Source organism: Oncorhynchus gorbuscha, linkage group LG08, assembly GCF_021184085.1.
Source record: "Oncorhynchus gorbuscha isolate QuinsamMale2020 ecotype Even-year linkage group LG08, OgorEven_v1.0, whole genome shotgun sequence".
Classification (NCBI taxonomy): domain Eukaryota; kingdom Metazoa; phylum Chordata; class Actinopteri; order Salmoniformes; family Salmonidae; genus Oncorhynchus; species Oncorhynchus gorbuscha.
In genome coordinates, this window is record NC_060180.1 from 73,953,089 (window position 1) to 73,966,348 (window position 13,260).

At 41.8% G+C, this 13,260-nt stretch overlaps 1 protein-coding gene across 3 annotated transcripts in view; it reads right to left on the minus strand.

Annotated features, from left to right (window-relative positions):
- Positions 1-13,260, minus strand: part of LOC124042178 (netrin-G1-like) — a 198,229-nt gene that overhangs the window by 84,011 nt on the left and 100,958 nt on the right. For all 3 annotated transcript variants that reach the window (XM_046360579.1, XM_046360580.1, XM_046360581.1), the window contains exon 4: positions 8,011-8,189. In XM_046360579.1, coding sequence (XP_046216535.1) covers positions 8,011-8,189 — 179 coding nt within the window. The remainder of the gene's footprint in view (positions 1-8,010; positions 8,190-13,260) is intronic.

Sequence of the window (13,260 nt, forward strand, 5' to 3'; positions counted from 1 at the left end):
GCCTAACACCAAGTACTCATTCCCGATGGGCCTAACACCAAGTACTCAGTCCCAATGGGCCTAACACCAAGTCTTCCTTGTTGATAGGCCTAACACCAAGTACTCATTCCCGATGGGCCTAACACCAAGTACTCATTCCCGATGGGCCTAACACCAAGTTCTCAGTTCCCGATGGGCCTAACACCAAGTCTTCCTTGTTGATGGGCCTAAAATCAAGTACTCATTCCCGATGGGCCTAACACCAAGTACTCAGTCCCGATGGGCCTAACACCAAATCTTCCTTGTTGATGGGCCTAACACCAAGTACTCATTCCCAATGGGCCTAACACCAAGTACTCATTCCCAATGGGCATAACTCATTCCGATGGGCCTAACACCAAGAACTTATTCCCGATGGGCCTTACACCAAGAACTCATTCCCGATGGGCCTAACACCAAGTACTCATTCCCGATGGGCCGAAAACCAAATACTCATTCCCGATGGGCCTTACACCAAGTACTCAGTCCCGATGGGTCTAACACCAAGTACTCAGTCCCAATGGGCCTAACACCAAGTCTTCCTTGTTGATGGGGCTAACACCAAGTACTCATTCCCGATGGGCCTAACACCAAGTACTCATTCTCGATAGGCCTAACACCAAGTACTCATTCTTGACAGGCCTAACACCAAGTACTCATTCCAGATGGGCCTAACACCAAGTACTCATTCCCAATGGGCCTAACACCAAGTACTCAGTCCCGATGGGCCTAACACCAAGTCTTCCTTTTTGATGGGCCTAACACCAAGTACTCATTCCCGATGGGCATAACTCATTCCCAATGGGCCTAACACCAAGTACTCATTCCCGATGGGCCTAACCCCAAGTACTCAGTCCCGATGGGCCTAACACCAAGTACTCATTCCCGATGGGCCTAACACCAAGTCTTCCTTGTTGATGGGCCTAACACCAAGTACTCAGTCCTAATGGGCCTAACACCAAGTACTCAGTCCCAATGGGCCTAACACCAAGTACTCTTTCCCGATGGGCCTAACACCAAGTACTCATTCCCGATGGGCCTAACACCAAGTACTCAGTCCCAATGGGCCTAACACCAAGTCTTCCTTGTTGATAGGCCTAACACCAAGTACTCATTCCCGATGGGCCTAACACCAAGTACTCATTCCCGATGGGCCTAACACCAAGTACTCAGTCCCGATGGGCCTAACACCAAGTCTTCCTTGTTGATGGGCCTAAAATCAAGTACTCATTCCCGATGGGCCTAACACCAAGTACTCAGTTCCCGATGGGCCTAACACCAAATCTTCCTTGTTGATGGGCCTAACACCAAGTACTCATTCCCAATGGGCCTAACACCAAGTACTCATTCCCAATGGGCATAACTCATTCCCGATGGGCCTAACACCAAGAACTTATTCCCGATGGGCCTTACACCAAGAACTCATTCCCGATGGGCCTAACACCAAGTACTCATTCCCGATGGGCCTAAAACCAAATACTCATTCCCGATGGGCCTTACACCAAGTATTCAGTCCCGATGGGTCTAACACCAAGTACTCAGTCCCAATGGGCCTAAACACCAAGTCTTCCTTGTTGATGGGGCTAACACCAAGTACTCATTCGATGGGCCTAACACCAAGTACTCATTCTCGATAGGCCTAACACCAAGTACTCATTCTGACAGGCCTAACTACCAAGTACTCATTCCAGATGGGCCTAACACCAAGTACTCATTCCCAATGGGCCTAACACCAAGTACTCATTCCCGATGGGCCATTAACAGTTCTATTAGTACTCAGTCCCGATGGGCCTAACACCAAGTCTTCCTTTTGATGGGCCTAACATTCTACAGTTACTCATTTCGATGGGCCTTACACCAAGTATTCAGTCCCGATGGGCCTAACACCAAGTAATCATTCCCGATGGGCCTAACACCAATTCTACTCATTCCCGATGGGCATAACTCAGTTTCCCGATGGGCCTAACACCAAGTATTCATTCCCGACGGGCCTTACACCAAGTACTCATTCCCGATGGGCCTAACACCAAGTAATCATTTCGATGGGCATAACTCTTTCAAACCCGATGGGCCTATATGCCTCAAACACCAAGTACTCATTAAACCCGATGGGCCTAACACCAAGTACTCATTCCCAATGGGCCTAAAACCAAGTCTTCCTTGTTGATGGGCCTAACACCAAGTACTCATTCCCGACGGGCCTAACACCAAGTACTCATTCTCGATAGGCCTAACACCAAGTACTCATTCCCGACAGGCCTAACACCAAGTACTCATTCTCGATGGGCCTAACACCAAGTACTCAGTCCCAATGGGCCTAATTAGTTACTCAGTCCCAATGGGCCTAACACCAAGTCTTCCTTGTTGATGAGCCTAACACCAAGTACTCATTCCCGATGGGCCTTACACCAAGTACTCATTCTCGATGGGCCTAACACCAAGTACTCATTCCCGATGGGCATAACTCATTCCCGATGGGCCTAAGTTCTAGTACTCATTCCCGATGGGCCTTACACCAAGTACTCATTCCCGATGGGCCTATACTCAGTCCCGATGGGCCTAACACCAAGTACTCATTCCCGATGGGGCTAACACCAAGTCTTCCTTGTTGATGGGCCTAACACCAAGTACTCAGTCCCAATAGGCCTAACACCAAGTACTCGGTTCCAATGGGCCTAACACCAAGTACTCAGTCCCAATGGGCCTAACACCAAGTACTCATTCTCGATATCAAACATATTCTACAGTTCTATTAGTTCTATCAAACCTATTCTACAGTTCTATTAGTTCTATCAAACCCATTCTACAGTTCTATTAGTTACTATTAAACCCATTCTACAGTTATATTAGTTCTATCAAACCCATTCTACAGTTCTATCAAACCCATTCTACAGTTCTATTAGTTCTATTAAACCCATTCTACAGTTCTATTAGTTCTATCAAACCCATACTACAGTTCTATTAGTTATATTAAACCCATTCTACAGTTCTATTAGTTCTATCAAACCCATTCTACAGTTCTATTAGTTATATTAAACCCATTCTACAGTTCTATTAGTTATATCAAACCCATTCTACAGTTCTATTAGTTCTATTAAACATATTCTACAGTTATATTAGTTCTATCAAACCCATTCTACAGTTCTATTAGTTCTATTAAACCCATTCTACAGTTCTATTAGTTCTATTAAACCTATTCTACAGTTATATTAGTTCTATCAAACCCATTCTACAGTTCTATTAGTTCTATCAAACCCATTCTACAGTTCTATTAGTTCTATCAAACCCATTCTACAGTTCTATTAGTTATTAGTTCTATTAAACCCATTCTACAGTTCTATTAGTTCTATTAAACCCATTCTACAGTTCTATTAGTTCTATCAAACCCATTCTACAGTTCTATCAAACCCATTCTACAGTTCTATTAGTTCTATCAAACCCATTCTACAGTTCTATTAGTTCTATTAAACATATTCTACAGTTCTATTAGACCTATTCTACAGTTCTATTAGTTCTATTAAACCCATTCTACAGTTATATTAGTTATATCAAACCCATTCTACAGTTCTATTAGTTCTATTAAACCCATTCTACAGTTATATTAGTTATATCAAACCCATACTACAGTTCTATTAGTTCTATTAAACCTATTCTACAGTTCTATAGGTTCTATCAAACCCATGCTACAGTTATATTAGTTATATCAAACCCATTCTACAGTTATATTAGTTATATCAAACCCATTCTACAGTTCTATTAGTTCTATTAAATATATTCTACAGTTCTATTAGTTCTATTAAACCCATTCTACAGTTCTATTAGTTCTATCAAACCCACACTACAGTTCTATTAGTTCTATTAAACCCATTCTACAGTTCTATTAGTTCTATTAAACCTATTCTACAGTTCTATTAGTTCTATCAAACCCATTCTACAGTTCTATTAGTTCTATTAAACCTATTCTACAGTTCTATTAGTTCTATTAAACATATTCTACAGTTCTATTAGTTCTATCAAACCCATTCTACAGTTCTATTAGTTCTATTAAACCTATTCTATAGTTCTATTAGTTCTATTAAACCTATTCTACAGTTCTATTAGTTATATCAAACCCATTCTACAGTTCTATTAGTTCTATTAAACATATTCTACAGTTCTATTAGTTCTATTAAACCTATTCTACAGTTCTATTAGTTCTATTAAACCCATTCTACAGTTCTATTAGTTATATCAAACCCATTCTACAGTTCTATTAGTTCTATTAAACCTATTCTACAGTTCTATTAGTTCTATTAAACCTATTCTACAGTTCTAACCCATTCTACAGTTCTATTAGTTCTATCAAACCCATTCTACAGTTCTATTAGTTCTATCAAACCCATTCTACAGTTCTATTAGTTCTATTAAACCCATTCTACAGTTCTATTAGTTCTATTAAACCCATTCTACAGTTCTATTAGTTCTATCAAACCCATTCTACAGTTCTATTAGTTCTATTAAACCTATTCTACAGTTCTATTAGTTCTATTAAACCTATTCTACAGTTCTATTAGTTCTATCAAACCCATTCTACAGTTATATTAGTTCTATTAAACCTATTCTACAGTTCTATTAGTTCTATCAAACCCATTCTACAGTTCTATTAGTTCTATCAAACCCATTCTACAGTTCTATTAGTTCTATTAAACCTATTCTAGTTCAGTTCTATTAGTTCTATTAGTTCTATCAAACCCATTCTACAGTTCTATTAGTTCTATTAAACCTATTCTACAGTTCTATTAGTTATATCAAACTATTAGTTCTATCAAACCCATTCTACAGTTATATTAGTTTATATCAAACCCATTCTACAGTTCTATTAGTTATATCAAACCCAGTTCTATTAGTTAAATATTAGTTATATCAAACCCATTCTACAGTTCTATTAGTTCTATTAAACATATTCTACAGTTCTATTAGTTCTATTAAACCCATTCTACAGTTCTATTATATCTACAGTTCTAGTTCTATTAAAAACAGTTCCATTCTAGTTCAGTTCTATTCTATTACAGTTCTATTAAACCCATTCTACAGTTCTATTAGTTCTATCAAACCCATTCTACAGTTCTATCAAACCCATTCTACAGTTCTATTAGTTCTATTAAACATATTCTACAGTTCTATTAGACCTATTCTACAGTTCTATCAAACCCATTCTACAGTTCTATTAGTTCTATTAAACCCATTCTACAGTTCTATTAGTTCTATTAAACCCATTCTACAGTTCTATTAGTTCTATTAAACATATTCTACAGTTCTATTAAACCCATTCTACAGTTCTATTAGTTCTATCAAACCCATTCTACAGTTCTATTAGTTCTATTAAACCCATTCTACAGTTCTATTAGTTCTATTAAACATATTCTACAGTTCTATTAAACCCATTCTACAGTTCTATTAGTTCTATTAAACCCATTCTACAGTTCTATTAGTTCTATTAAAACCATTATACAGTTCTATTAGTTATATCAAACCCATTCTACAGTTATATTAGTTCTATCAAACCCATTCTACAGTTCTATTAGTTCTATCAAACCCATTCTACAGTTCTATTAGTTCTATCAAACCCATTCTACAGTTATTAGTTATATCAAACCCATTCTACAGTTCTATCAGAATCCAACTCCAATGCTTCCTAACTTCTAACCTCGTTCCACAGGGTGACTTCCCCACTTCAACATGACTCCACAAGGGGTCCCTGTTTTTCTCTCCACCTAACTTCCTGTCATGGGGACACAGCATGTGGAAGAAACATTAGGAGGATTTGTATGCACTGATGAAGGTCACTTTGCCACAATAACTTTTAAATGTGCCTCTGCAAGTGTGAGAATGCTCTCTGTTTCTCTCCGGTTTCACACCTAGTTTCACACTCCTTGTTTGGTATGCAGTAGATTATCACAGTTTCAAGGAACCTTAACGTTGATATAGAATGGCCTATGTCTTTTATGTCCATATCTAAAGTATTTGATCATCTAGATATATTCTGGTCCGTGCCTCAGCCCTTGTATTGTGACAGCTCTGGTTCCCCAGCAACAAGAGCCTCACCTGTCTCTGAGGTGTTACATGGTAGGTCACATACTGTACATCTATGCATATGAATATGAAATATGCTAAATGTATTACCCCCCTCTGTCTGTTACTACCTAGGAGATTAATTACTATTGTGATTAAAAGAGGAGGACTTCATGACAGATGAGCGTTATTAGACTATAATTAAATTCTGCACTTTCAGCAAATTTGTCTTCATATGTAAGAACGTATGTTTAATATCCTAGCAGGAGATATGAGCCGCTGCGTTCCTTTCTTCATGGGGGGGGGGGGTTGAACACCCCCCCCATGTTGTTGGCAATAGGGCGTGTCCCAAATGGCACCTCATTCCCTACACAGTACAGTAGCAGGGCCCATAGGGCTCTGATCAAAAGTGTAGACAATAGGGTGCCATTTGGGATTTAGCAATAGTCTCAGGTTTCTCTTATGAGAGAATAACAAATAACTCAAAATCAAAGACAAAAGCATTCAAACTTCCACATCTGTGGGGGAGTAATACGATTACATTATTTTATTATTATGTAATAATGTCAGGGTGTCATCCGCGCTATTATTGCATTCTTTGTTTCTGCCAAACGAGTGTGTAATATTGCTTTTGAAATGGAGGATATGGAGACTGGGTCTGGGGTTTCATCAGTTCAGTGCAGATGCGTCCGAATGTCGGCTGTTTTTAATAACGCCCTGTCAGTCAGTTGAGCTAGCCGGGGCTGGTCTCAGAACTGGAGGAGCGCAACGCAGGGGGGGGGGGGATCAAGCAATATTCCATTGGAATGCACACATGGGAAAGGACCCACCTACACACACAAATATGCTGCGTACAAACACGCACACACACACACACAAATATGCTGCGTACAAACACACACACGCACACGCACACGCACGCACGCACACACACACACACACACACACACACACACACACACACACACACACACACACACACACACACACACACACACACACACACACACACACACACACACACACACACACACACACACAATCTCAAAGAATGATCGCTTCAAGCATATGCAGAAACTACAAACACATCAAATGTAAAGAGAGTATGTAGGCTCCCTTATGTGCAAGACAACCGTACACCGCTAACACCATCAAACACTGAGAGCACCAGCATCTTCATTGTCGTACAGACTCCAAAGCTTTGTTTGATTCACCAGGAAGAACATAGGGCCTCCCACCTGCCCAGTGTTGGGCTGGTTATAGCGTCTTATTCCTCAGTGTTGGGCTGGTTATAGCGTCTTATTCCTCAGTGTTGGGCTGCTATAGCACCTTATTCCTCAGTGTTGGGCTGCTATAGCACCTTATTCCTCAGTGTTGGGCTGCTATAGCACCTTATTCCTCTGTAGCACCTTATTCCTCAGTGTTGGGCTGCTATAGCACCTTATTCCTCTGTAGCACCTTATTCCTCTAAAGCACCTTATTCCTCTATAGCACCTTATTCCTCTGTAGCACCTTATTCCTCAGTGTTGGGCTCCTATAGCACCTTATTCCTCAGTGTTGGTCTGGCTATAGCACCTTATTCCTCAGTGTTGGGCTGCTATAGCACCTTCTTCCTCAGTGTTGGGCTCCTATAGCACCTTCTTCCTCAGTGTTGGGCTGCTATAGCACTTTATTCCTCAGTGTTGGGCTGCTATAGCACCTTATTAATCAGTGTTAGGCTGCTATAGCACCTTATTCCTCAGTGTTGGTCTGGCTATAGCACCTTAGCCCTCAGCTAGCCTCCCTGGTGTTAGCCTGGAATTATGGGTAGCCCCCTACCTTAGGATCTGAATGTCAAACTGCAAATACCCACATAACAACAAATACCTTCTGGTAAAGATATTACAATGAAGTACATAATTTGTCAACAATGTCATTTCTATAGAAGGGAAATCTACTTACAGATGTTAGCAGTTCCTTTGGGAATGGGCAGGTAGGACCCGACGCTCCAGGGTCGTCCGTGGTAGTGTCTCTTACAGCGGCCGCAGTCTGGTCCTGTTGTGTTGTGTTCACACTCACACCCCAGCTTCCCCTTGTCCTTGTCAAACACACAGCTGTTGGAGTGCAGGTTACACTTACACCTGAGGAGGGAAAACAGACAAATGATCTGATCTTCTACAATAACAACACTTTTAATCAAGAGGGGATACAGCCGTTGGTGTGCAGTGCAGGTTGCACTTCAACTTGAGAAGGAAAAATCCATTAAAGACACAGAGGATGTAATACATGTTATTATTCATAACAAAGGCTGTTGGTTGCTGCTGCTTCCAACCAGACTACAGTAATATGAACTAATTTATTCACCTGGATCAAATGTGACTGGGGCGCTAACACAAACGTTCATGTCTAAGACAACGTTACCTATTTCATGTCTAAGACAAGGTTACCTTTTTCATGTCCAAGACAACGTTACCTTTTTCATGTCTAAGACAAGGTTACCTTTCTCATGTCTAAGACAAGGTTACCTTTCTCATGTCTAAGACAACGTTACCTATTTCATGTCTAAGACAACGTTACCTATTTCATGTCTAAGACAAGGTTACCTTTCTCATGTGTAAGACAAGGTTACCTTTTCATGTCTAAAACAAGGTTACCTATTTCATGTCTAAAACAAGGTTACCTATTTCATGCCAATGTGTTTTCACCGTATCACCCCAGGTTACACAATATTTCACTGAGCCCTTGTTTTGGAGCATTTTGCCCATTTTGTGATTTAATAGTGTGTATTTTAGTACTCCGGTACTTGACTTAGATCAGACTAAAATGAAAGAGAGAGAAAAGGCATTATTATTCTGCTCCTAAAACCAGAGCTCGTTTGGCTAACGTCCTGTGGAGCAGGATCATCAAATGCAGTCAGGATAGTGACTCTAAAACAATATACAACTCTGTGAATCCCAAACGGCATCCTATTCACACTATACAACTCTGTGAATCCCAAATGGCATCCTATTCACACTATACAACTCTGTGAATCCCAAACGGCATCCTATTCACACTATACAACTCTGTGAATCCCAAACGGCATCCTATTCACACTATACAACTTTGTGAATCCCAAACGGCATTCTATTCACACTATACAACTCTGTGAATCCCAAACAGCATCCAATTCACACTATACAACTCTGTGAATCCCAAACGGCATCCTATTCACACTATACAACTCGGTGAATCCCAAACGGCATCCTATTCACAATATACAACTCTGTGAATCCCAAACGGCATCCTATTCACAATATACAACTCTGTGAATCCCAAACGGCATCCTATTCACAATATACAACTCTGCATCCTATTCACAATATACAACACTGTGTGAATCCCAAACGGCATCCTATTCACAATATACAACTCTGTGAATCCCAAACGGCATCCTATTCACAATATACAACTCTGTGAATCCCAAACTCTGTGGCATCCTATTCACAATATACAACTCTGAATGAATTCACAATATACAAACGGCATCTTATTCACAATATACAACTCTGTGTGATCCTATTCCAATATACAACTCTGTCTACGGCATCCTATTCACAATATACAACTCTGTGAATCCCAAACGGCATCCTATTCACAATATACAACTCTACAACTGCATCTTATCCCAACTCTGTGAATCCCAAACGGCATCCTATTCACAATATACAACTCTGTGAATCCCAAACGGCATCCTATTCACAATATACAACTCTGTGAATCCCAAACGGCATCCTATTCACAATATACAACTCTGTGAATCCCAAACGGCATCCTATTCACAATATACAACTCTGTGAATCCCAAACGGCATCCTATTCACAATATACAACTCTGTGAATCCCAAATGGCATCCTATTCACAATATACAACTCTGTGAATCCCAAACAGCATCCTATTCACAATATACAACTCTGTGAATCCCAAACGGCATCTTATTCACAATATACAACTCTGTGAATCCCAAACAGCATCCTATTCACAATATACAACTCTGTGAATCCCAAACGGCATCCTATTCACAATATACAACTCTGTGAATCCCAAACGGCATCCTATTCACAATATACAACTCTGTGAATCCCAAACGGCATCCTATTCCAATATACAACTCTGTGAACAAACGGCATCCTATTCACAATATACAACTCTGTGAATCCCAAACGGCATCTTATTCACAATATACAACTCTGTGAATCCCAAACAGCATCCTATTCACAATATACAACTCTGTGAATGCATCTTATTCACAATATACAACTCTGTGAATCCCAAACAGCATCCTATTCACAATATACAACTCTGTGAATCCCAAACGGCATCCTATTCACAATATACAACTCTGTGAATCCCAAACGGCATCCTATTCACAATATACAACTCTGTGAATCCCAAACGGCATCCTATTCACAATATACAACTCTGTGTGAATCCCAAACAGCATCCTATTCACAATATACAACTCTGTGAATCCCAAACGGCATCCTATTCACAATATACAACTCTGTGAATCCCAAACAGCATCCTATTCACAATATACAACTCTGTGAATCCCAAACGGCATCCTATTCACAATATACAACTCTGTGTGAATGTGAATCCCAAACGGCATCTTATTCACAATACAATGAACAAACAGCATCCTATTCACAATATACAACTCTGTGAATCCCAAACGGCATCCTATTCACAATATACAACTCTGTGAATCCCAAACGGCATCCTATTCACAATATACAACTCTGTGAATCCCAAACGGCATCCTATTCACAATATACAACTCTGTGTGAATCCCAAACAGCATCCTATTCACAATATACAACTCTGTGAATCCCAAACGGCATCCTATTCACAATATACAACTCTGTGTGAATCCCAAACAGCATCCTATTCACAATATACAACTCTGTGAATCCCAAACGGCATCTTATTCACAATATACAACTCTGTGAATCCCAAACAGCATCCTATTCACAATATACAACTCTGTGAATCCCAAACAGCATCCTATTCACAATATACAACTCTGTGAATCCCAAACGGCATCCTTATTCACACTATACAACTCTGTGAATCCCAAACGGCATCCTATTCACAATATACAACTCTGTGAATCCCAAACGGCATCCTATTCACAATATACAACTCTGTGAATCCCAAACGGCATCTTATTCACAATATACAACTCTGTGAATCCCAAACGGCATTCTATTCACAATATACAACTCTGTCCGTCCGTCTGTCTGTCATATATTATGACCATATTAGAGACTGGTCTCTGTCTATTTTACAAATTCTTATAAAATATACAGTGATTTAATTCATGTACAATTATAGGAATTATGAAATTACATTAACAGAATGTCATGCAGGTGATAGAGGACCCAAAAGCGACTTAACAGAAACAGAGTTTATTCAAGTCCAAACAGGGAATAACAGAAATCCTCTAGTCTGTAGAGGGGAATAACAAGAGAAGCGGCCACAGATCGGGTAGGCGCAGGCCGTAGTTGACAGAGACACCTGCTCACACGCAGCATCTGATGAAGGCAAAAAACACGACAGGACAGGGCGAAACACAATCACAGCACGGTGAATACTAAACAAGGAACCGACGGGACAGGAACGGAACACAAAGGAATAAATAGGGACTCTAATCAGGGGAAAGGATCGGGAACAGGTGTGGGAAGACTAAATGATGATTAGGGGAATAGGAACAGCTGGGAGCAGGAACGGAACGATAGAGAGAAGAGAGAGCGAGAGAGTGAGAGAGGGAGGGGGAGAGAGAGGGATAGAAAGAGGGAAAGAACCAAATAAGACCAGCAGAGGGAAACGAATAGAATGGGGAGCACAGGGACAAGACATGATAATAAATGACAAACATGACAGTACCCCCCCACTCACCGAGCGCCTCCTGGCGCACTCGAGGAGGAATCCTGGCGGCAACGGAGGAAATCATCGATGAGTGAACGGTCCAGCACGTCCCGAGACGGAACCCAACTCCTCTCCTCAGGACCGTAACCCTCCCAATCCACTAAGTATTGGTGACCCCGTCCCCGAGAACGCATGTCCATGATCTTATGTACCTTGTAAATAGGTGCGCTCTCGACAAGGACGGGAGGGGGGAGGGAAGACGAACGGGGGTGCGAAGAAAGGGCTTAACACAGGAGACATGGAAGACAGGATGGACGCGACGAAGATGTCGCGGAAGAAGCAGTCGCACAGCGACAGGATTGACGACCTGGGAGACACGGAACGGACCAATGAACCGCGGAGTCAACTTACGAGAAGCTGTCGTAAGAGGAAGGTTGCGAGTGGAAAGCCACACTCTCTGGCCGCAACAATACCTTGGACTCTTAATCCTGCGTTTATTGGCGGCTCTCACCGTCTGTGCCCTGTAACGGCAAAGTGCAGACCTCACCCTCCTCCAGGTGCGCTCACAACGTTGGACAAACGCTTGAGCGGAGGGAACGCTGGACTCGGCAAGCTGGGATGAGAACAGAGGAGGCTGGTAACCCAGACTACTCTGAAACGGAGATAACCCGGTAGCAGACGAAGGAAGCGAATTGTGAGCGTATTCTGCCCAGGGGAGCTGTTCTGCCCAAGACGCAGGGTTTCTGAAAGAAAGGCTGCGTAGTATGCGACCAATCGTCTGATTGGCCCTCTCTGCTTGACCGTTAGACTGGGGATGAAACCCGGAAGAGAGACTGACGGACGCACCAATCAAACGACAGAACTCCCTCCAAAACTGTGACGTGAATTGCGGGCCTCTGTCTGAAACGGCGTCTAACGGGAGGCCATGAATTCTGAATACATTCTCAATAATGATTTGTGCCGTCTCCTTAGCGGAAGGAAGTTTAGCGAGGGGAATGAAATGTGCCGCCTTAGAGAACCTATCGACAACCGTAAGAATCACAGTCTTCCCCGCAGACAAAGGCAGACCGGTAATGAAGTCTAAGGCGATGTGAGACCATGGTCGAGAAGGAATGGGGAGCGGTCTGAGACGACCGGCAGGAGGAGAGTTACCCGACTTAGTCTGCGCGCAGTCCGAACAAGCAGCCACGAAACGGCGCGTGTCACGCTCCTGAGTCGGCCACCAAAAGCGCTGGCGAATAGACGCAAGAGTGCCTCGAACACCGGGATGACCAGCTAACTTGGCAGAGTGAGCCCACTGAA